We start from the raw sequence: 25228 nt of genomic DNA on the forward strand, positions 1-25228 counted from the left end.
AGTTACAAATGACAGTCTGTTAAATGCACGCAGCATTTCTTGTGAAGACTCACAACATAATTTTGGCGAGAGCCTGAGGCGGCAAGACATTTGACGGAGGCGGCCGCCTCCAATTTCTCTATGCAGGAAAAACCCTGCCTACAGTATAAATAGTACATTTTTCAAATATATTACTATTGGTTTGTTTTCTAAATTTGTGCTATGCCACACTAAAAATGTATTTTGTTTAACATCACATTCAGCACGAAATAATGTTCTTTTAAACTGAAGGGGAATAATGTAACAGTCAGTGGCAACCAACACTTGCACACAGCAATGGAGTAATGCAAATAAAATGAACGTCACGCTTATTCTTTTCCGTCTTTCCTCCAGACCAGATCGATCTCCAGACATTGATAACTACTCGGAGGAAGAAGAGGAGAGCTACTCGTCCGAGCAGGAGGGCAGCGATGACCCCGTTCACCATGTAAGTGAAGAGTGTACACCTGGTTAAACTTTGCCTGTCATGTGCAGCTTTAAAAGAAAAGAACTGCCCATCAGATAAAGCGAGCGCATACATGCAGGACTTCACATAACATCTTTGGTATGTCTGATATTAATGTGCAGTGAAACAGATCGGGCGAAGGTAATCTGAAGTTCAGTTATAATAACTGAGAATTCAGCTTGAAGCGTTACGTTTGTGGTAAGATTAAAGGATTATTAGATCAGATCATCCAAGGCCGATATTAAAATGGGAGTGTGCGTGTGTGCGTGCGTGTGATCAGCCGGATGTCTGGTCATCCAATAAAATGTGTGTTTGTTAAATCTGTTTTTGCTTCAGTATCTAGATGACGAAGAGGAGGAGGTTAGGAAGAAGAAACCCAGACGCAAACTCACTTCCAACGCATCCATCACTAGAGTAAGACACACTCCCTCTCCAGTAGCTTTACTAATGATTATAAATGACTGAACCAAGCTCCATTTAAATCTTTCTCACTTATGCACACACTGTAACTCTTAAAATGATCATATTCTTCACTTTGTGTGGTGGAATGAAATAAGTACATGTCTGTCGGGGTTCCTGTCCTTAACTGAAGCTGAAGTAAAAACAAAGGCAAAAAAACTATTTTCTAAATTTGATTAGTGAAGTAGTAATAAAAATGAAATAAAATGAATAAAACGTGATCATGATTTACAAACTAACTAAAATAATAATCAAACTGATTTGAACGTCTCGTTTGTATTTTATTAATATTAGTTTCCTTGTCTGTTGCAAATACGCAACTAAGAGAAAATCTCGTCATTCCTGAGAGTAAAAATAAAAACAAAAATAACTTGTAACAACGAAAAAAAGTTCAACTAACGACTATTTTCTAAATTTGATTAGTGAAGTAGTAATAAAAATGAAATAAAATGAACAAAACGTGATCATGATTTACAAACTAACTAAAATAATAATCAAACTGATTTGAACGTCTCATTTGTATTTTAGTAATATTAGTTTCCTTGTCTGTTGCAAATACACAACTAAGAGAAAATTTCGTCATTCCTGAGAGTAAAAATAAAAACAAAAATAATTTATAACAACAACAAAAAAAAGTTAAACTATGACGACTATTTTCTAAATTTGATTAGTGAAGTAGTAATAAAAATGAAATAAAATGAACAAAACGTGATCATGATTTACAAACTAACTAAAATAATAATCAAACTGATTTGAACGTCTCGTTTGGATTTTATTAATATTAGTTTCCTTGTCTGTTGCAAATACGCAACTAAGAGAAAATCTCGTCATTCCTGAGAGTAAAAATAAAAACAAAAATTACTTATAACAACGAAAAAAAAGTTCAACTAACAAACACGCTTTGAGTTACTAAAAAAATCAGTTCAGTTTTATTTACTGTATATTGCACTTTTCTCGGTTCACAAATTTGCAGCTTTACATACATTTAGGCAGTAGTTACTGCAACAAAGAGATATAATTATGAAAAATAAAGAGGTGTGTTAAGATGAAAATAAAATTGTATGAAGAAAAAAATGTCTGCATCAAAATGCATAATGCTTAAAAATCAACATGAAGTTATGTTTGCCACTGTCGGCATTATCAAGTAAAAACAGATTATCTGGTTAAATGTATGCTTGTGGATTTTATTGGATTGTGAAAATTTTCTCTCTTTTTATGATGGATGGCTAGAGGGAAAGACCTTTTACATTTTGATGATCAGTTACAAAGACATTTTCTTCCCGTGGAGTAGCGGGCCTTGATAAATTGTGCTCAGTAACACCACGACCAAATATTTGGTCAAATAAATGTAGATTTCATGCAGTATTGAAATTCTGAGCATTATTTAATCTCTTTTTTCATTCTTTTTGACCTCCAGCAACCGAACATCAAGCAGAAGTTTGTGGCCCTGCTGAAAAGGTTTAAGGTGTCAGATGAGGTAATGTCTCACTTCTTTTGCCTTTTTCTCTGACATACGACTGTGATAACATTTCTTTGCAAACTCACGTTCTCTACACTTCTGTAGCATTATTTCTTTATCTGACTGTCTCTGACATCGTTGCCCTTTTATTCCCACGTTTTCATCAAAACAATTCTACGGTATACAGAATGTTGACGGTTAATAACGACACTTTATGCATGTGTAGGTGGGCTTTGGGCTAGAGCACGTGTCCCGCGAGCAGATCCAAGAAGTGGAGGAGGATCTGGATGAACTCTACGACAGTCTGGAAATGTACAACCCCAGCGACAGCGGCCCTGAAATGGAAGAGACGGACAGCATCCTCAGCACTCCAAAACCCAAGCTCAGGTGACACGCCGCACACGTACACAGGCTGAATACATGATGGCTAGGGCGCCCTCTGGTGATGAGACTGGGTTGTCTGCCCTTTCACATAACCTCCAGAACGTCTTCTCTATTGGATGGGATTATCTGCTGATCAAGGCATGAGGCCAAAACTGCAGATACTTATTATGTTGTTGCCACTGTTATTTGGGGGGGGGGTGACTCTTATTAGAACAGTATTAAGGATTTCATTAAAATTTCGTCGCCATTTACTCACCTTCATATCGTTCCAAACCTGTTGTTGTTGTGCTATACATTGCAAGTCTTCTAGAGACAAATGCTTTTGCTCATACTTTTATTTATTGGGCGAGTTAGACTATTTGTGTGTTAAAACCATTTAAGGTGTTTCTGCAGAGATTTTTAAGCCAGATCGTTAAACTCTTTACTTTATTGAAAAGAAATGTTTCTTGTCTTGGACACGATTAATTTTGAAATCACAATGCCTCTGAAACGAAGTGCCTCATGATGTTTTTTGGTTTTAATTTTAAGCAAGGCTGACAATAAAATGGTTATTTTATTTACGTGCATCCCTATAGCTGTCACAAAATATTAGGACAAAGGCAAAATTTAAAGCTAAAAAATATCATTGCATTACACAACAAAATATAAAACTAAGCAGATTTAATTTTATGGGAAAATTTTAATAAAATAAAAAAACAGATTGGAAGAAAATATTTAAAGGGATAGTTCACCCAAAAAGGAAAATACTGTCATCCTTTACTCACCCTGTTGTCGTTTTAAACCTGTATGACTTTCTTCCTTCCGCAGAACACAGAAGAAGATATTTTGTACAATGTTGTAAACTGGACTCCATTCACTTGCATTGGTTTTGTGTCCATACAGTAGAAGTGAATGAGGTCCAGTGCTGTTCAATGGCCAACTTTGTTCAAAATGTCTTTTTTGGTGTTCTGCGGAAGAAAGGAAGTCATAAAGGTTAAAAATGACAAGAGTTGGTGAATAAATGATGAGAGAATTTTCATTTTTGGGAAAACTATCACTTTATAAAGGAGACTTTTATGTTGTTAGATTTAAAAATGATAAAACGCTACACAGCTAAATAAAAGATTAAAAGGGATTTTTTACACATAGCGAACCCTGTCCACAGTTAACATGAACACATTTGTAAATCCAGAATCTCATGGGAACTCAAGTTGGCTTTTTATGAAAAAAAAGGTGAACATTGTGTTTCACTCAGGAAGTTACATTATAGAATTGACATTTTTAAAAAATCCAGTCTGTTTTGATTCTAAAGGGCAAAGACAAACATGAGCGGTTAATGAGCGAGTAATAATAATGGCAAATGAAACGATGTTTTTTGGATGAACTAACCAGTCAAATACATAAACGTGGGAAACGGGCAACATGGCTAAAATCTTGATATTTATTTCTTCATAACATTCTTCATTTGTCTTATTTCTTTCTCTTTTTGTGTCTCACAGACCTTTCTTCGAGGGAATGTCTCAGTCAAGCTCTCAGACAGAAATCGGCAGCTTGAACAGTAAAGGGAGCCTGAGCAGAGACCCATTCAGCCCTGTGAGTGTGTGTACAAGAGGCTTTAGCATGTTATGTCGTGTGTCATTTCTGTGACTAAACTGGTCCCAACATGTTTCCTGAGATTTCCCACTCGACCACCATTGATCACTGGCTAAGCCAGAAGTGAATTTGTTAAAAGTCTTAACAAAACAAAGCCGACTGCATTTATACACCCCAGAACGTTTTCTAATGGTTTGCTTATAGAACACTCTGCCACTTAATTCAAAGTATTAAATATGTCAGTCAAACTTGAATGACATCATTTTAATTACTATTAGTAGTATTCTTCACTCCATTAATAATTCAATTATAACTAAAAACTTTGTCATTGAAAGTCAAAGATGCAGGTCTGTTACATGTAAACTGAGCTGATTTCTTTGGAAACTCATTTGCAGTTTTTCAAACTGTCAATTTCTTTATAGGCTACTTTAAGGAAATTTAGTCCCAGTGTATTGCAGTGGTGCAGTCCACAGAGTGTTGAGGATTTACTTCTCGAAAATGGTTTAGAACCACTACATTAGTCTACATTATTCTTACCATCTTCTAAGTTTAGCGTACACATCTAATGGCTGTTGCTATATTTGTGTAAATATTTAAGTGCACCTGCATTCCCATTTATCGCTGTTTTAACCTTTAAAGGGCTTTTTAGGTCAGTAAATACTTGGACTCTGACATTATCATTATAATTGATAAGATTAGGCAACCGGTGATACCAACTAATGCGTCTGATGTTTGTTTACATATCCTGTCCTTTTTCAACCTTCAATATCAATAAAAAGGCCCAAAATATAAATAGTAAGTTAAATGCCTTTGGCGCGTCGTCCATTATTGTCCATATCTGAGGTGTCTAGTAAGCTAAAGCTGAAATATATATGAAATATTGTGCAGACAGATAAATGTGCAGATATCTGGACATTTTGTTACTATCGACGTCGACCACTGTGCCTGCTTGATAATTGTACATTTTAGGCAGGGTTCGAAGTGTTTAGTAAATAAATACAGTTCTTGTATGTGACCAGCAGGGGGAGCAGCCACCGTCAGATAAACTCAAACACTCCCGCAGCCGCAACCTGGAGGAGCCGCTGTCTGAGACCGACACTCTGGTGAGACGCTGACCTACATTTTCCCCCCCACGCTCTCCCATTCCCAGCCAGTGAGCGCTGGAATTGTGTTATGATTTGTTAGTCACGTGGCTCATTTGAATTGAATGCTCACGTGTGCGTGCAGGAACTCAATGATCAAGACTTGTTTACTGAAGGCGGCCCATCCATAACGGTGTCCGTGGCTGAAAAACCTCGTACACCATTAAAAACCAGCAAGAATGAGACTCAGCCCATGCCGTCGCCCAGGTCAGAACACACCCAGCACACGCATAAACTTGCATTTCTGAACAAGACTTTAGATGTGTTCGTGTGTGTGTAGGCTGGACGGAGGACACACGCCCCGGAAGCGCAGCACTCCTCAGAAGGACCGTCAGCTCACGAAACCGCTGAGCGAACGAACCAACAGCTCAGACAGTGAGAGATCACCTGAGCTCGGCCACAGCACACAGGTAACATCCTTGCACAGTTTGTTTGCCACAGATGTCTAAAGACGTCGGCCGGTAGTCAAATTAAAAGGATTAAGACACACTTCAGAAGTATTGACATTTCACATGGAACGCTTAAGAAAACTATTTAGCACTTCCTGATTTGTTTTTTTAACGCTACACAAACGTTGGAACAAAATGCAACAAACAAAACTGAATCACAACGTGAAATGAACAACTTTAAAACTTAAAGTCGAAGTGAAATAAAAAATTACCATGGCAATTTTTTTCTTGAAATATTGCAGCGTTTATTGTAAATAGTTGATCGACGTGGGTCATTCTCTTTTTAAAATACGTGTGCCCTCATAATCTTTAGTTAAAATCTGAAAATGCACTTCCTTTCAATTTCAAAATGCAACGGCAGTTTTTATACATCCAATCAAATCGCAGAGAAAGATGAAGGCCACAGCCACTATTTTTTTCATTCGAATTTAAAAGGCGAAAATGAGTGGGTGTGGCTTGCGTTTTTCACTGCGAATTGATTGGATGTATTAAAACAGCCGTTGCATTTTGAAACGAAACTGGCAGCAGACTGACAGTTGAAGGGGAGGAGTTAACGGATGCTTTATGAAAACTATTAGTGAGTAACTGATAGTGACAAGACATGGCTCATGAATGTTTTAAACCCTGTCTACTCCAGTGTTTATTGTTGTCCGCTTGTGATTGGCTCACCTTGATACAGTCGCCTGTGATTTTCTGTTTCTCCCTCTCTCTTTTTTTCTCTAAGTGGTTTAAATAAGGAATGTTAATGCGCTGTTTCATTTTGTTCTGCAGAGTTACTTTGAATTATTAATGCTTGGCTGACTCATCCCAAAGCAACCTTCTTTGTCTTGTGTGTGTGTGTGTGTGTGTGTGTGTGTGTGTGTGTGCGCGCGCTGTGTGCGCGCGTGTGTGTGTGTTGTGTGTGTGTGTGTGGTGTGTGTGCGATGCTTGTGTGTGCGTGTGTGCGTGTGTGCGCGTGTGCGTGTGTGTGTAGGTCCTCAGGAAGGCTGTGTATGATCAATTGAATCAGATTCTGTTATCTGATACAGCTCTTCCTGAAAGTCTCATTTTGGTCAATGGCACTGACTGGCAAGGACAGGTAAATGAGAGAGTGTGTGTGTGTGTGTGTATTTGATTTTATCCTAATTTATGTCAAATTAAAATGTCATTTGAATTCATAATGAAACACAGTATGAATTATGATTGTCTTGTGATGTGTGTGTTTAGTATGTTGCAGAACATTTGCAGGTCCAGAAGCATCCTGTGGTGTGTACGTGTTCTGGTGCAGAGATTCAGGCAGTTCTGTCTGCTCTGCTTACACGGATACAAAAGTTGTAAGTCACACAAATGTTCAACTTTAAAGCGCAAAGAATTCCTGAATATGATAAAAGACATTGTCTCTCTTTGCGTAGTTGCAACTGTAACTCCTCTATGCCGCGGCCTGTGAAGGTGGCGGTGGTCGGGGGTCAGAGTTATCTTGGCTCTGTCCTGCAGTTCTTTGTCACTCAGCTGGCCAATAAGACATCTGATTGGCTCAATCACATCCGCTTCCTGGTTGTGCCTCTGGGTGTGTATACACAACAACAATAGAAACATCACCGATCGATAACAAATGAGACAAAATACTGTCTTGGTATTATTACACTGCACTAAATTGTTTGTAGGGTAGTGTAGTGATTTTTAGTTGATCTTTGACAGATATATTTTTGGGAAAACAGACATCAATTAGCCACCATTCAGATCAGGTGTCTTTCTTTTCTTTTTATTGTCGTTCAGGTTCTCATCCTGTTGCTAAGCACCTGGGCGCCCTTGACAACCGCTACAGTGCAGCATTTCTGGATGGCGCGTGGAGAGACCTGTTCAACCGATCTGAACCTCCACAGACAGGTACACATACACACAACATTAAATTCAGACTGTTGTGTTGACTACATTGTTGTCACATGACCTCGCACACTACGTGTTTACTTTGTGTACTGCGAGCAGTTTTTTGTGAGTGCATTTTTATTTTGATCCAGTATTGCAATTTTTTGTAAAAAAAAAAAACGTCTTATGGCTGAACAGTCACATTTTTGGTTTCATTGTTGATGTAGTTACAAACATCTCAGTGTCATATAATCATTGTTCCCGGCAGATTCGATGGATGTAGCGGCTCGTATCGCTCAGTACATCAGTGGTGCAGTTCTCACTCACCAGCTGCCCATTGCCGAAGCCATGCTCACCTGCAAGCACAGAACGTAAGTCACAATGCATCCTCTGTCCACTTGAAGAATGAGATGATTCCTACCTTAATGTCCCGCTACAAGCATGTGTTTGAACATTTCGAAATTCTCTCTCTTCTTCTGCAGAAGGGATGAAGATTCCTACCAGAAATTTATCCCTTTTATTGGGGTGAGTGGGAAAATCGTCAATGCTTATGATTGTGCATGCCATGTTGAATTGAGGAAATGAACGGTGCAAAATATATTTGCAGTAATCATGACAACTAGTTTGCATTTCAAATGTTTACAAAAAGAATTGATGTTTTACAGGTGGTGAAAGTGGGATTGATTGAGCCGGGCCAGTCAGCCGCAGGTGAGTGTTTTTGTCTCTTATGTGAGCTTATACGATTTTTCCTTTATTTTACATTTAGAATTATTAGACGATATTAAGGACATTTACATTAATGATGTCATTTTAATTGAATTCCTATGGGAACCGAGTTGCAATTTATCATGTAATTTCACGAACTTCAGGTTAAAGGCACGTCCACTTCCAGATATAAATTAAGAAAACGAATCATTTGGAGTTTGATACAGTTAACAGCTATGCATGTGACGTTTTGTATGTGACATCGTTTATAAAAACTCATTATATCTAGCGTCTATGTTGTCTAGGTGACACAGAGGAGGGTGTTGTTGTGACCTTGGCTGTCCCCTCCACCTCTCCACCCTCCCACGGTTCACCTGCCAGTCTAAAAGAGACAGCCACGCCCCCTTCCTCTCCATCGATGGGCGGAGGTTTGGCCGTACAGGGGTAAATGTCCAGTCAACAGTTTTATTTGTAATGCAGAAGAAAGAGTCCTGCTAGTAAATGGGATGTCTTTCTCAGGAGTCCTAGCATGTCTCACGGGGTGGACGCCATTGGGCTGCAGGTGGATTACTGGCTGGCATCTCTGGCTGACAAGCGTCGAGAAGGAGAGAGGAGAGACACGGGTTGTAAAAACACTCTGAAAAGCGCCTTCTGGTCCCTGCAGGTCACCCGATTGCCAGGAGGGGGAGCCAGCGAGCCTCAAGCCCCTGTCAACACAATGGCCATGACTGTGGTCACCAAAGAGAAAAACAAGAAAGGTAAGCAGACTGTAACCACTCCTAAAATGTGTCTATGCAGACCACAGTGGCTGTGAAGAAACACCAGTAGAGCTAGAAATGAGAACGACCCCGTAGACCAAAACTTAGGTTTGATGTTGAACCCTGTCTGGCACTAAGAACTTGGCACTTGCGCTTTGAACTAGATCTTTTTGAAGACTTTTATCGTGGACCATATACTGGTCTGTCATTTATAGCTCTGTGTTGGTGTTTCTGCATCGCTCGGTGCCATCATAAACATCATTGCAAGAGAGAAAATTTGCCTCGAAGTGCCGTCTGACATTTTTCTTCTGAAATGTATGTAGAACCTAAACGCTCATTTTAGGAGAAAATTTCAAACACCACTTAGAGACTTTTGCATCCGAACTCTTCATATATATATATCCTTCCAAACAATAACTAAATAATAATCATTTAAAATATCATATTACTGAATTTATTTATAGCTATTTGGACCAATTTTTTGTGTGTTGATTTGTGTCAATGTAGCTTTATATACTCTGTATTACATTGCAACTAAACATTTTTGATTTGGTGTCATATTAATCCTTGCTTTTCTCTTGCTTCTTTTTTTTTTGCAGTTCCTACTATTTTCTTGGGGAAGAAACCTAAAGAGAAAGAGATGGACTCGAAGAGTCAAGTCATTGAGGGCATCAGCAGGCTCATCTGTTCAGCCAAACAGCAGCCGACCATTCTGAAAGGTGAAGGACTTGATCAGGATACATCAGATTCTTGATCACGTGATCAGATTCAATTGATCAAATTATTTTATATATATTAGATGTCATGCTTTACAATGAGGTTCTATTTCTTAACAATTAGTTAATGCATTAGCTAACATGAACTAGCAATGAACAATACTTCTTCAGGATTTATTCATCGTATGTCATGTTTATTTCAGCATTTACTAATACATTTTTAAAATCAAACATTGTGTGTCTGTTAGCATTAGTTAATGCACCATAAACAAACATTGACATGTATTGACATTAACTAATATTAACAAGGATTAATAAATGCTGAAAAACTATATTGCTCAATGTTAGCTAATGCATTTGCTAATGATAACAAATAGAACCTTCTATGATTGTAAAGCGTTACCATATTAGATTTATAATTTATATTATTTTTATATTATTTCGTATATTTATTCTGTAGGGTACTGTATATTTTGAATGTCACATTACCATACTGGAAAACTGGTTTCATTACATCTGATTGTCAGACAAAGTGTTATCAGTAGGAACCAACAGTGATATCTATGGATTTTTTTGTTTTATTTTTGCCGTTTTTAATATTGTAATATTCAGTGCGAATATCGGTAAGAAGAAAAATAAATACATTTTAGACATCAATCTGTGCACATTATACGGGAACCAATCTTAGACCACTTTCTGCCTTTGTAAGACCACTAAAATCAAGTAAATGGGAAAATGTGAGCCATTTCAGTTTTAATAAATAATTGAGCTGCCATATTAAAAAAAAACAAGACAAAACAAAATATTTGACTGTAATATTGCACAAACGTTTTTCCCTTTTCTCAGTTACCATTGATGGCGGCGAGTGGAATGACGTGAAGTTCTTCCAGTTAGCAGCTCAGTGGCCGACTCACGTCAAGTATCTCCCGGTTGGATTGTTTGGCTACGGCAAACCACCGTCCTAGGATGGCCGGCAGCTTTCTAACCCGCCTCTTCAACCCTCAACCTACACCCCATTGCACACCATCACCGCCACTCAGAATGCCGGCCAAATGCAGTTGTGTGACATGACTGCGTTATGGTGTGTAGGTGTAGTTGAAGACCGATTCGCTGGGTTCATAGACTTTTATCGGCGCTAGTCACTTTTATTTATCGAAAGGTCCCAAAGCCACATATGGGGGCCAAGCACAAAATTTTAAACCAACCATCGACCTGATCACTAACAGCACGATATGGCATCAATTACATGAAAACCTGCATATGACCACATTGGATTTAGCATTATTGCGTCATTGTTAAAGCATAACTTATAAAAGCAGTTTGACCCTTTGGGAACCATGGTAACCATAGTTTCTGCTAAAATATCACAGTTACTACAGTCATTTTTCTTTTGCTCGAGAAGCTTGTTTATAACATCAGAGGCCACTACACAGTAGAGAAAGTTATTATATTTGACATGCGATGTAGTGTGTGACCACTCTGGTTTTATGAAATGACCGTTTTTTTGTGGGATTTTGTCAAAAACGATGGTTTATTTTCGCAAGGGAAAATTTCCTGATGTCGTTTTGTCTCACTTGAGCATAGACGAGAATTGCAAAACTTCTCACCGACGTTTGGAGGTGGCGCCACATGCCGCCCGTCAGCCAACCGATGAGTTTTTCGCGCAAATTCCATCATTGACCTCTAACCTGCATGTCTTAAACTACATCAACCATAAAACCACTAGCAAAGTTTTCCTACTTCTTTTTACGTTAGTTCAATGGTGCACTTTATGTATCCGTGCATGTGTTGAGCTGTGCTAACCGTGCTGCTGTAGCTCGCGTCTTGCATTTCCTTCAGTATATGGAAGGTTTACATCAGCGTTTAACCGATTCACAGCGACGCAGTGCTAAATCGATATAAAAAGAACATAAAATAGTTCCATTAGTTTTGTATTATTTTGTACACAGACTGTGTCGGAAGAGCTCTTGATCGTTTGGTTCTATTTTGAGTACTTTTAAAAGTGACCTTTTTAGCTTCAATATATGTAGCTCATCCTATGGTTTTATTTCTTTCCATGAACCATATCTCCAAAGATCACTCTGGCCTATCAGAATGTAAACATTGTGGAAGAGTGTCACAGAGTTGCACACATTGAGATTGTTTTTCGCGAACAATGTCATATAGTTTAGCAAAAGGGCTGAAGCAGAGGATCCGCAAGGTTGGCGATGAACATTTCCGAAATTGCGATGTTAAAGGCTTGGTTGGCAGAATCGTGGGAAGTTGTCGATTTCGCGCTCTCGGGTGAATCTTTACAGTTACGGAAAACATATGTACGGAAAGGAAACCTGGGTTAGACTTTAGTTGTCAAACGCTATGCACTCGAACTCACCTTTACACATCTTCGTCCAAAGCACAACGTTTTTGTCAGCTAGCTCCTCATACGAAATCCTCTGTTACAACAAGCGTGGGATCAGCTCACCTCTTGAGATCAGTACCTATAAGGTTCATGAACTGAAAGGCTGATCTCTGATCATTCGGTTTAGAGCTACAAAGTCCCTTTATTTGCTAGCTGTCGCGTTATTGTCAAAGGCAGCTTTCACTGAAGTAACGTTGTTCTATTTTGTCTAGAACGTTTGTTCGATTTTCTTGTAGGTGTTAGGTAATGCATCTAGCAGAGGTGTTACTGTTTGAAATGTGGTTTTAAAATAATAACAAAACAAACAATAAAAAAATGTTATCTATGACATGATGTCGTGCCACAGTTTTATAGTGACGCAGGTTGTGCTTGTTTGGTTGTGGAGTGTTTTTGGACAATAGCGGTCACTGGTATGATTAGTCTGTGGTGTTTCTTCACAACATTCAGCATCTTTTTACCCAGCTTACAGTACTTCTAACCATTGAAACTTGAACTTGAATGGATTAATGTAGAATTATTGTTACATCATAATTTATTTGTCGGATTCCTTTTAGCGATATGAATTCAGAGGGTGAATCTCACTTAACGGGTCAAGAGAAATCTGAAGCAAGAAATAAAACATATTTGGCTTAAGTAAAGTGAAGCCTGTTTAGGAACATTAAAATATAAAAATGCAATGCACAAAATTGTCATAATAATTAGATATTATTCAAGGGTGCGCGGATTAAAATGTTAAAATCACAGCGTTACAGTATTTTTTACTGTAATACCTTGAAAAGAAATTGCCTTTTGGGTGGCAATGCACCCCAGCATGTTTTTGTGAGATTCACCCAAAATCCGCCCTTTTTATTTGGGTAACTTGTCCATAAAGCCCTTACTGGGATGAAAGTATCCTTGTCTTTGTGGAAAAAAGTATTAAAAACAGCAAAGTATTAAAATCTAAATGGGTCAATTAGATATTTTATTGTTTTTACCTGCTCCTTAAAGTGATGTTTAGAAATAGTGTTTTGTTTGTTTATTTAGTTTTTATACATTTAACACAGCTGTCCTGTATCTGCCCATATTTTTCATAAGTAAATAAACCACCAAAATGATAACATTACCTTTGTTAGGCTAACTTGGGACAAAAAATAGATGTATGACCAGTTTCTACATAGTGGCTTTTTATTAATAACATATTGTTTAAATTCATAGTGATGGAACACTGTCCTGTTGACAATACAATGTTGAAATGTTTTAAATAATTGAACATTTTTAAGTTTTTGTAATGCTGTTACACATGCCGTTCGTGTTTTAAGCTTGCAAGATTAGCAGACCCCAAACTTGTAACAATGTGGTTAATCAACCATTACTTTTTGCATTCGGGTTTAAATTTGAAATGGATGCAAAGGATTGGAAAAAGAAGCATCACTGCCAAAGAGTGTAAGCTTTTGTGTTTTTTGTGTACAGTTAAAAGAAAAGCTTTTCAGTATTTATGGAGCAGTTTGGGATTTGTCAAGTACAGAATTTTCCCAAATGATTCATTTTTAGTCTAAAATAAAAGCGTTTTGACGCGCTACATTCCATTCTGTTTTTTAACTATGAAATGTCTCTTTACCCGTGTGATGTTTGGAGTCAGGTCATTGCCTGGCTGTATCTGTCCTAGTACCTCTGTACCTGTGTTGATTTGTAATGTGTAATGTTCTATAGAAACCATGAAGTGGATGTGAGCCTTCTGATTGGTCAACAAATGATCTGAGCAGCCAATCAAAATGAAATCTGTCCACTTCAAATACTTCGTCAATGTATCACAACCTGTTCACGGGATAGTAGGCCTGATTTCCACAAGCTTTGGATTAAAACAGCAGATTCGGCCAAAGTTAGTTTACGTAACGATAATAACCCAAGAATATTTAGACACGGAAGACCAAGAAGCCAAGCTTGTGGAGAAGTATTTTTGCACATGCATTTATCTTTTAGCAATCTTCAGCTCTTTGCCTTTTTGCCTCTAGACGATGATGCTTGTACATATCCAAAGTGCTTGTAATATGAACTTATGTTACTTTATCGTGTTCTTTTTTTATTTGACATGTTTTGTAGTACTGCTTTTTCATAATTGAGTTGTCAATCAATAGATGTGGTATGGACAGTGGAAGTGTTACTTGTGTTCTTTTTTTATTTAATAAACACACCTGATTTGTATTTTTTTTGAGTCATTTGTGGATCTTTGAAGTATTCAAAAAAATTGAAATAAAGGTAAATCAATATGGCCCAAACTATTTTTGTTCTTTGATACATTGCAAATTTTACCAGTGTCGGGTTAAATGTTGCAACGCAGCCTTCCCTACTGGAAAATCCAGCTAATACTACAGCTGGCAGCTGGTTCAAGCTGGTTATTAGCTGGTGGGGAGCTGGGCGAGCTGGTGGGCTGTAAAAAAGATCATATCCAACTTAAATTTTCTTTGCATGCAGCATTTCCAGTCTCAAAAAATTGTTTCAATCACTTGTTGTCTTTAGTTATCAAATGATCTGTAGCCTAATATGTGCAGGGTTAGATGGTTGTGTGACTTAGCCTATATGCATTAAACATGTAATACAGTATATATATTTTTAAATATGATTTCGCTCCGTTCCCAGCACAAAGTTAAAACAATACAATGTATAGATTGAGCTCAACTGCAAACTTGCAAACTCTGCGCAGCCATTACACAAACCTTTCCAAGCAAAATGTGTTCGGCTTCATGTAAACCTGCGCAGACCGGTCGACATGTAAGATGATTCTATCGCGAGCGCGACTCGGGAGTTGTGCTCTCTAATCGCTCTCGCGATACTTTAGTGTCATTCTGCGCAGCGCCGCACGAAGTCGAACAGACTCGAGCCTCATACAGCTCGTGTCCACGCCCGGTTTAGGAAGGGTGGGTGTAGTGATGTCATCGCGCAAGGCTTTGGATTCTGGGAGCAGAAACGCACACAAAACACCAGCCATTTTCAGTTTGCTGTGCTCATCCTCTTTAACTTCAACACAAAGATCTCGGAGGTGTCCGGTTGAAACGGACAGAAGTGATGGACGAAGTGAAAGCCGGTGGTCGCGCGCTCGAGCGTTTGTTTTACTGAACCTGTCAGACACATATGCGCATCAGACGCCCATCAGCTGATCAACACTGTGATCCGTGGGAATTGATCTTTCTTTTACATCTGAAATTCATCGCACTGGACTGAATCGTGTGTCAGTCGTCAATCCCAAACACAGAGTCATATTCTTCACGCGTCAGCTAACGTAACGTTACAGCAAGCCCAGAAGAAGAAGAAGCAACCTACACCGGCGTCCACAGACTAAACAAAGGGTGTGTATTTACATTTCATTTGCAAGCCCCGCAACATGATCCGTTCTTTAATATTTGCGTCATGCTTTAAACGATCAGCTATAATGGACGGGTCATTTATGGGCAGCTTAAAGGGATGAAAGTTTAGCCCGAAATGCTAACAACAGCAGCTGATCTTAACGTTAGTCATTGGATGGTGTTTATTTATGTTTACATAAAAACAAATTGTAATACGCTCTGTGTAAAGCTGCTTTGTATGACCAGGACAGAATAATGCATGATTTATGATCCGCTTTATGTTGCAGTCATTATTGCTGGGGTTATAAATCAAATATACATTACTACATGTATTATTCATATTTGTCTTTTTGTGTGTATTGTATTGGAATAGGTGCGCATCAGAGACGATCTGCATCATGAGTTTAAAGTTTGTGCTGATGTTGTGGTTTGGCTGCATCAGGCCTCTTTTCGCCTACCACTGCAGAATAAAATGATCTTTAGGTTTGCTTGCTACCCTGTGCTTTTTTTCTGGAACAGTAAACACGCACGATGTAAACACGCATGACGCAAACACGAAGGGCAGGTCACCTTGATGATTTTTCCCGGTATTTCCAATAGCTGTCAGTCATTGAGAATTCTGGTATTACGTTATTCACGCGTATAGACATCAGTGACTCTCAATGTATGGATATCATATGCGGACCATTTCGTGTTTTAATGTGGGACACTTGCTGTCTAGCTGTATTGGTGCATTGCAGTCCACAGACGTGATGAACAATCGAGCGAGCGCCTCCTGCTGGGTGCAGGTGGAACTGTAAGATGCTGTCTGGATGGGGAAGATACTGTAAAGATGTCACAAAGACGGTTATCCTTGCAAAGTTTAGCTTCAAAACTAAACTTCTGTCAATTTCAAGCCTGATGTTTGAAGAATGTTTAGATGCATTTAATCTAAACTGAAGGACAGTGGACTTCAGGACCGGGTTATGTTCTCGATAGCATACTCATGCTATTTCTGCAGCTTAGTCTTACTTTTTTTCTTATTTCCCACTCATGACTTTTCTACGTATTTGTCCATTATGGGTTCTGCTGAAGTAAACAAATGTTCAATGTAGGACGTGTAATTTTTTTAAAATTGAAAATACTGTTATTATTTCTAACCAGTAGAAACGCCCTAATGGAATGTCTGTGTTGACCTTTTTTGGGGGCGAGGGGGGGAGCTGAGTCATGCTCGTGATTTGCTCTGACAAACTTGATGTTATTCATACTTTTTTGGCATCATTTTTATATTGTATTATATATTTCTATGTACGTCATTCAATATATTACACAAAAAAGCTTTTTAATAAAGACGTGTTTTTCCACTAACACCCACCATTAAAACCACATAGATAGCTCCTAATTGTGTATTTATTGGCATGGTTTCCTTCTATCTACAGATATTAAAAATGAATTAACTTTGAATCACATTATATCAAGCTCTCATAACCACACATAACACCTAAGCAAATAGGCCTAATTCAAATAACGTCATGTACAAGTTAAATGAAAGAAAGTAATAATAATAAGTAAAAACAAATGAAACATCAGCACTTTTGGTATGTGCTTTGCCTAATTGCCTTGGCTGAATATTTTGGTGTCAGCTGTTGTGTTTCTACAGTCCAGATGTGGAGTGATGGATTATGATGGGTCTAATGGAGAGGGCATTAGGATGAAAGTGTGTGCTTATATCGCTCTAGAGAGTCATGTGCAGGCCATTATGTAGTTGTTGAGATTATTTTGCTATTGTTTTTTTTAATTCTGTTGTCAGTGAGCTGCAAGGCGGCTCTTGACACGTTATGGCTCAATCACACAATCTACTTAATGGGGTTTGCTTTTTGTGTAGCAGTGAAAACAAGTTCAGAAGACAGCCCTAAATCTTACGTTCCACATTTGAATGAAGCATACCTGTGTTTAAAATGACATTTATTTCGAAACCTTGGTGATGTCCTTGTTGGTAGAGACAACACACACACACAGAAACATGAACTAGTACAAGTAAACCAACAATAACAAATAACACGGATACAATCAAATCGATTCCGTTATTATCCTTTTTTCCTCACTTTAATCCATTTCTCTTTGATTCTTAATTCTCTTCCTGTGTTCCCGACAGTCAGTGCCGCATCCCCCGGGTGATGTCCACCATGGTGTACCCGCGAGAGGAGGCCCTGGAGAGGCTGTCACAAGATGAGATTGTTCTGAACACCAAAGCGGTCATGCAGGGTTTGGAGACCCTGCGTGGGGAACACGCCCAGCTCCTCAACTCCCTGCTAGACTGCGCCCAGCCACCCACCGCCCAGGATAAATCCACCCTGCTCCGAAAGAGTCTGGAGGACATTGAGCTGGGACTGGGGGAGGCACAGGTATCCACGTTTTCTTTGGAGTATTAGGTCTTCCGTATTTGAACGAAAGGTTTTAAGACCATTTCAGTCAAGTGACTCGAAACCTTTAAAAAGTTGTGTATTCTTGAAAAAAATGGAAAAATCATAAATAAGGTTCATTTGGATATTTCGATATTAGAATAGCTTCGGAGACGTTCCCAGTAAAACGTTCAAGCGACATCACATAAGTTACATGCGTTAACGTCTCATGTCTTCTCTCAGGTCATCATTGCTCTGTCAGGGCACCTGAGTGCCGTGGAATCCGAAAAGCAGAAGTTGCGTGCTCAGGTGCGACGCCTCTGTCAGGAGAACCAGTGGCTGAGGGACGAGCTGGCCAGTACCCAACAAAAGCTGCAGAAGAGCGAACAGAGCGTCGCCCAGCTGGAGGAGGAGAAGAAACACCTGGAGTTCATGAACCAGATCCGCAAGCTGGACGAGGACACCTCGCCCTCAGAGGAGAAGGCCAGAGAGAAGGAGAAGGACAATCTGGACGATCTCTTTCCCAATGACGACGACCAGGGACCAGGTAAGACTCCGAAAGGTACATTTGAGAAATCCATACAAATATCTGCGTGGCAAGCCAGCATTTACGGAGAAGCACATGATGTTTATTTTTAGCTCAGCCCAGCGGGGAAGCGGCAGCACAGCAGGGAGGATACGAAATCCCGGCTCGCCTCCGGACTCTCCACAATCTGGTGATCCAGTATGCCTCTCAGGGCCGCTACGAGGTGGCCGTGCCCCTCTGCAAGCAGGCCCTGGAGGATCTGGAGAAAACCTCCGGACACGATCACCCGGATGTGGCCACCATGCTCAACATTCTCGCTCTTGTGTACAGGTGAGAAGCTGAGATGGCTGAGAATCACGAGCGTCAGTCAAACATCATGTGGTAGCATGTTTGCGTAACCTAAAGTGAGTAAACGTGTTCTTCCAGGGATCAGAATAAGTACAAGGAGGCAGCTCACCTTCTGAATGATGCTTTGGCCATAAGAGAGAAAACTCTGGGTAAAGATCACCCCGCAGTGGCCGCCACGCTCAACAACCTCGCCGTGCTGTACGGCAAACGCGGGAAGCACAAGGAGGCCGAGCCGCTCTGCAAGAGAGCGCTGGAGATCAGGGAGAAGGTGTGCATTCGTCGCAATTCAAAAATATATGATTGCATCCAGTGTGGATTGCATATATGTATGAATGTTTGTGTATTTGCAGGTCTTGGGTAAATTCCACCCCGACGTGGCGAAGCAGCTGAATAATTTGGCGCTGTTGTGTCAGAATCAAGGGAAGTATGAGGAAGTGGAGTATTATTACCGCAGGGCCCTTGAGATTTATGAGAACAAACTGGGTGCCGACGACCCCAATGTGGCCAAGACCAAAAACAACCTGGTGAGAGCAGTGCTTGCTTAAAAAAAATATTAAAAATCTTGCTCATTTACTCGCTCTCGTGTCATTTCAAACCTGTATGACTTTTTCTCAAACAAAACAGAATATTTTGAAAAATGTTCAACTTTGGCCCTCGTTGACATTCTGTTGCGTAGACATTCTTAAAATATCCTCTTTTGTGTTCCACCCATAAGCAAGTTTTGACTGACATGAGGGTGAGTAAATGACAACATTTTCAGTTTTGATGATACATTTTAAAGCATGTAAATTAGCATACCTCTGTAAATAGTTCAGGGATCAGTTCAGGGATTTGAAAGAACTGGTTTGCTCTGAATGTCTCCAATTCTAGCGTTTATCTGTGAAAATCAATACTCGAGGTCATAAAGACCATTGTTACCTTTGACTTGTTGAAACTGCAAATGCTCATAACAGATGATCCTTGGGTCCTCCACAGCAAACCAAAGATGCGCTTTCTGTGTGAAGTTTGATATGAAACGTCAACCTTTGGCTATAGATCTGAAAACCTGAGAACATTTTCCGTCTGAAGCATTTGTCGTGATGTTTTTTCTTCTGCAGGCAACGTGTTATCTGAAGCAGGGCAAGTTTAAAGACGCAGAGACGCTTTACAAGGAGATTCTAACCCGCGCACATGAGAAGGAGTTTGGATCGGTCAACAGTAGGTTTTTCCTATGAAATCTTTACACATATTTAACATAAACCGGTATGTTAATGTGTAAATGTGGTCACTTTTAGACACGTTATTTTCATCAGGGAATTGAGAAAAACTGATTGGCGTGAAGTCGATGTTAATGGTTTTTCATTGGTTATGACATCATGTGTACAGCTCTTTAAGCAGGCTCTTACAGGATTATGGCAAAGATCCACCTGCAGTTGCTTCTACACATTCATTATGGTTAAATGCAAGACAAGATACTGTAAGTCAGTAGCTGATATAATGTAAACGGAGTCACTTGAAATTCAGGCAAGCGAGCAAATCAGAATTATTTCAAGCAAACTAAACTTCAAATGCAAAAACAATAGCCGTTTAAATGAGCTAACAAAGATTTTTCTTTAACCCAGATGACAACAAGCCAATCTGGATGCATGCAGAGGAGCGAGAAGAGAGCAAGGTATCACACGAGATTTGTAAAACTAGATTTGCATGCAATGCTTTGCATATAAGACAGTTACAAAATAAGTGTTTCGGTGAAGCAAACATCCCTTCTAAATTTTGAAAGATTGAAAACATTTAGATCATAAATTGATACAATCAGTAAATAAAAATACAATGATATCACGTTTTAAATAATATACAGTAGTTATTAAGTGCAACAATTTATATCACTTTATACAGGTAGGACCAAATTTACAGATGCAGAAGATACTTCCTTGTAAAAACTATAAAAATTGAAATCAGAACTTTCTTTCAGGTTAATGTAAAATTGATGTTCATTTCCAGGGCAAGAGGAAGGACTCGGGCCCTTACGGAGAGTACGGCAGCTGGTACAAGGCCTGTAAAGTAGACAGGTAAGTGAGCAGGTTTCCTCAAAGGATTATGGGAGTTCATTGTTGAATCACTCTTTTGGGCTTTTGTTAACCCGGGTTCATACTTAGCCCAGGTATCATTTGTAATCATGGGTTACATTGTGTTTCATTTTGTGCATTTATTTATTAGCAAGTATAGTATGCAACAAGCTCAGACTGTTTTAGTAACTTGAGGGATGCAATGTTGGACGCAGAGACAAGAAACAATACTGTTTCTTCAACACTCCAACTGACATAAAAGCAGTGATGATACCCCAATTTAATATGATTCAGATTCATAAGGTCTCAGTTGGATTCTTGATTTGATAAATATTGATTCAATAGAACTGGGAGTTTCAGTACTGATATTTGAGAAGATGTTTTTAAAGGAATGGTTTACCCAAATGTGACTTCCTTTAGCGAACAATAGGTGAACGATATTGCATATTTTAAACACCTTTTGCAAAACTGAAACAAAAATGCATATTGGCGCGATATTGCATGTCTAGTGATGAACATTGCAGGAAACTGGTTCAAATGAACTGTATCTGTCTAGCCCCACTGTTAACACCACGCTGAAGAGCCTGGGGGCGCTGTACCGCAGACAGGGCAAACTGGAGGCGGCGGAAACACTGGAGGAGTGCGCTTCTAAAACTCGCAAACAGGTACAACACCTTGATTTCCTACCTGATGGTTGACCTATAACTACAGATCGCCTTCCTGCGGATGACTCATTCAGAAAACACACTGTGAAATTATATGAGTCATTTAGAAATCCATTGATACGTCCCCCAATTAAGTCAAAATTTCATTTGAATTTTTCTCTTATATCCTTATATAACATTAGTTTCTGAATGTTTTTTTTCTGAGTTTATTGTTCTCTCTTTCAGGGCATTGATGCCATTAATCAGAGTAAAGTGGTGGAGTTGCTGAAGGATGGGAGTTGTGGTGGAGGGGACAGGCGTCAGAGCAGGGATGGGGTAAACGGCCCCGGTGGACCTCGAGGGGACTGTGATGGCGATGAGGCCGAGTGGAGCGGGGTCAGTTTCTATGACATCAATCGCTCACCTCAACACCTTGCTTTTTAACCATTTGTGTTGTTTGGTCATTTGCATGTATCAGTATGACTATGTAGTTATCAGAATGTTTCTGTCGGGCACAGGATGGCAATGGTGCCCTGCGCAGAAGCGGCTCCTTCGGAAAGATTCGTGAAGCCCTGAGACGCAGCAGTGAGATGCTGGTGAAGAAACTTCAGGGCAGCGGCCCACAGGAGCCACGCAACCCCGGGTGAGACTGCAACACAACATCAGAAATGTACTTTATCGGCTCTGCATTTGGCATAGACCTGACAACTAGGATATGCTTGAAAACTCTCAGGGGTTTTAACTGGCCTCATATATACAATACATTTTTAGGCCGGATGTGAAGTGAATCTCAAACTAACACAGGTGGTCTGTTAAAGTTATGTTGTGGATTCCGGTTCACAAGTTCATTAGTATTACTACTATTCATTTGCTCCTTGGTTACTGAAAGTGTGTTGAAAATAAAGCATACCATAAAGATTAACCAAGTTTTTCCATCTAAAATATAGTCCCACTTCAAAAATATTACAAATATTACAAAAATATTCAACTTTAGTAAAACACAATGTTTTTAGGGTTTAAAAGCTTTACCTTAACGCTGGCTGTATTTTCTTAATTGTGTGTTATCGTAACTGTTGATGAGTATAAAGATTTTTGTTGTAATCAGTATTAAACCACGAAGGTGGTCACCAGCTTAACCCAATCCTGGAACTTTTCTTAATTTTTTTTAAAAGTGTCCTATAACAGATATTTTTGTTTGGTTTGAAAGGATGAAGAGGGCAAGCTCTTTAAATTTCCTCAACAAGAGTGTCGAAGAAACCTCACAGGTTCGTCTTTATGTGTACACACACAATACATGTGCATCAATAGGCACATATATTCGTATGCACATTGTAAAAAGCGCTACGCAAATACAATTTTATGCTCTTAAATAATCATTTTAAAAATCAATAGGTTGACTTTGATGTCCATAATTTAGCTTTGTTAAAATGTACGTGTTTATGTGTTATCAGGAATCTAACAGCGGTCTGTCAGAATCCAGAGGACTGAGTGCTAGTAATGTAGACCTGACCAGACGCAACTCTCTGATCAGTTAGAAAACATCATTGGAAGTGGGATGGGGCCAATCGGAGAGAGTGTTTGCTACCAACTTGAAATTAAATATCATTAAATTATCCTTATTAAAACCATTTTCATCAAAAATATTGTAATGGCAAAAACGTCTTTAGTTTTACATGGCTTGCATCATTTGAGCTAGGTCTATCTGCTGTTCACAACACACGTGAACACGATCACAATGAAACGCAAATAAAAAAGAGCATGTTGCCACCTGCTTGGACAGATTATCTGCTCTAGAGACATCTATCTACTTGTGAATTTGTCGTAGCATGGCATCAAAAAATGCTAGCATAGCTTAGCATAAAATCACGTTCTACAATTTGTACAAATCATATGTTTGCTTGGTTTGCCATTCAGAACAAGAATAGCTCAAAACATTGTATATGTGGTTGATGTGCAGACAAGGAAATTGCTAGCTCCTACAAACAACACATCGCAATGTTTGAATTGTGCGAAAATCGTGAATGCACTTAAGTGAAAATATGTATGACTGGAAGACTCCTTTGAAATTTGGAAGTAGTGACTGGTACAACTTTTTGCCTTCTGAGTTTTATGTATATATTGGTTTAAATTATTTAAGATCTTTGTGTCTTATGGGGATTTTGTTTACACTAGAGAGCAGATGGGAATCGTGTCATAATGGAACCGTGAAGGATTTTCCTTGATAATGTATTCTTTGAGGTTTGGGATTCTGGGAATCTAGATTAATAGTTTGACGCAGAACTTTCGCAAATGTCTGTTTATTTCGTACAATTTAGTACGGCCTGATAAGGGGTTGAAAATGGATCCCTTGATGGTAAAAATATATAACTGGAATATTCCTTTAATTTAAAATGTGAAGTGAATCATTGTATGTTCTTTTCCAGTCACCTGTAGATCTTAAAACAGTCAAAACCTCTGTTTACTGTGAATCAATTCTTAAATATCTGTTAAATGGTCCGATTCTGTCAAGTGCTTATCCAACAGGAACAACCAATGTCAAAGCATTCCTATCGGAGAGCTTCTCTTGTTTGTACCTTTATTTGACTTGTTTTATTCATTGATAAAGATGTGTATGTGTTTGGTATTGGGTTCATTTGTATGTCTTAATTTGAATTATTTCCATATTCATCAAAAAGGAATGAATATTTGCATCTGTTTATGCACACAGATGTTACTAGCTTTTGGATCCAGCCATGCAAATGGACGTTTTCAACAAACAAATGTCCGACTTATTTCACAGTTAAGTCCAAAGAAAACAAATATTTACTTTTTTTGAGCTGAGAAATATGACAAGGACATTTCTTAACTGTTTTCGTGAAATTCACCCAAACAGAATGTACCGCAGTTAATAGATGATGGATTGTGTTTGTCTTGAAAGTGTTGAAAGATGGAAAATAGTTTGATCGGTTAGCAAATATTAGGAGAAATGAAGAAGAATGTTCAGAGAGAAATACAAATGGCACCATTGATTGTAAAATATTAACTGTACCACTCAGTCATAACCACAAAACCCATATACTTGTGTATGCTTCTCATGTGACAGGTGTGTAGTTTCTGAAAACTGGTACAAAAATCGAATGTGAATCCACCTTTTGCTGTATTGTCACTCTTTATTACCTACAATGTGTGATGCCTTTTTTTGCCACATGTCCCTTATAAATGTGCGTCTCTTTAGATTGTGCTGCAAATACACAAGTTGCCCTTTTGGACTGATCTTAGAACAGCACCCCTATCCTAATACTAAACTAGCATTATAAAAGAAACCTGTTTAGTTGGGTTTTGGATTAACTGTACAGCATCACGTCTACCAGACCTTGTAGAATGTAGCCGTGCTGGCACTCTATGGTTCAGTCTGATGTATTTCCTCAGATATGCATTTCACTTGTAAAGGGGTCAATGTCTTGTGTTTTAATAAAAGGTTTGAAATAAATTCTGCTTTTCAAACCAAACTAATGGTTTGTGTGTCTTTTAAGCCAAACCCTTTCCCTTTTCCAGATAAATCCTTTAGCAACAGTTTAGCAACCACAGAAGCAGTCTAGCGTTTTTACATTATA

The 25228-nt window shown here is 38.9% G+C and overlaps 2 protein-coding genes across 3 annotated transcripts in view; both read left to right on the plus strand.

Moving 5' to 3' along the window:
• LOC130554834 (phosphofurin acidic cluster sorting protein 1-like) overlaps window positions 1-14552 on the plus strand; it is a 51950-nt gene extending 37398 nt beyond the window's left edge. The window contains exons 6-24 of one of the 2 annotated variants that reach the window (XM_057334707.1): window positions 378-466; window positions 821-898; window positions 2361-2420; window positions 2629-2789; window positions 4265-4358; window positions 5378-5461; window positions 5586-5707; window positions 5781-5910; window positions 6923-7027; window positions 7156-7262; window positions 7341-7495; window positions 7705-7815; window positions 8063-8165; window positions 8277-8319; window positions 8460-8502; window positions 8805-8943; window positions 9019-9257; window positions 9857-9976; window positions 10820-14552. In XM_057334707.1, coding sequence (XP_057190690.1) covers window positions 378-466; window positions 821-898; window positions 2361-2420; window positions 2629-2789; window positions 4265-4358; window positions 5378-5461; window positions 5586-5707; window positions 5781-5910; window positions 6923-7027; window positions 7156-7262; window positions 7341-7495; window positions 7705-7815; window positions 8063-8165; window positions 8277-8319; window positions 8460-8502; window positions 8805-8943; window positions 9019-9257; window positions 9857-9976; window positions 10820-10938 — 2102 coding nt within the window. In that variant the 3' untranslated portion in view covers window positions 10939-14552. The remainder of the gene's footprint in view (window positions 1-377; window positions 467-820; window positions 899-2360; window positions 2421-2628; window positions 2790-4264; window positions 4359-5377; window positions 5462-5585; window positions 5708-5780; window positions 5911-6922; window positions 7028-7155; window positions 7263-7340; window positions 7496-7704; window positions 7816-8062; window positions 8166-8276; window positions 8320-8459; window positions 8503-8804; window positions 8944-9018; window positions 9258-9856; window positions 9977-10819) is intronic. The other variant, XM_057334709.1, reaches the window with a different exon arrangement.
• A 724-nt stretch (window positions 14553-15276) lies between these two features.
• On the plus strand, window positions 15277-25113 carry klc2 (kinesin light chain 2). Its single transcript, XM_057338148.1, has 14 exons — window positions 15277-15694; window positions 17826-18075; window positions 18316-18619; window positions 18712-18928; window positions 19025-19214; window positions 19297-19470; window positions 20044-20143; window positions 20548-20597; window positions 20927-20994; window positions 21548-21656; window positions 21882-22031; window positions 22154-22278; window positions 22843-22900; window positions 23087-25113. Exons 2-14 carry the CDS (start codon window positions 17848-17850, stop codon window positions 23168-23170), a joined length of 1857 nt encoding a protein of 618 aa, XP_057194131.1. The 5' UTR covers window positions 15277-15694; window positions 17826-17847; the 3' UTR covers window positions 23171-25113.
• The last annotated feature ends 115 nt before the right edge of the window (window positions 25114-25228 follow it).

The sequence above is a fragment of the Triplophysa rosa genome, linkage group LG1 (assembly GCF_024868665.1).
Source record: "Triplophysa rosa linkage group LG1, Trosa_1v2, whole genome shotgun sequence".
Taxonomy (NCBI): Eukaryota; Metazoa; Chordata; class Actinopteri; order Cypriniformes; family Nemacheilidae; genus Triplophysa; species Triplophysa rosa.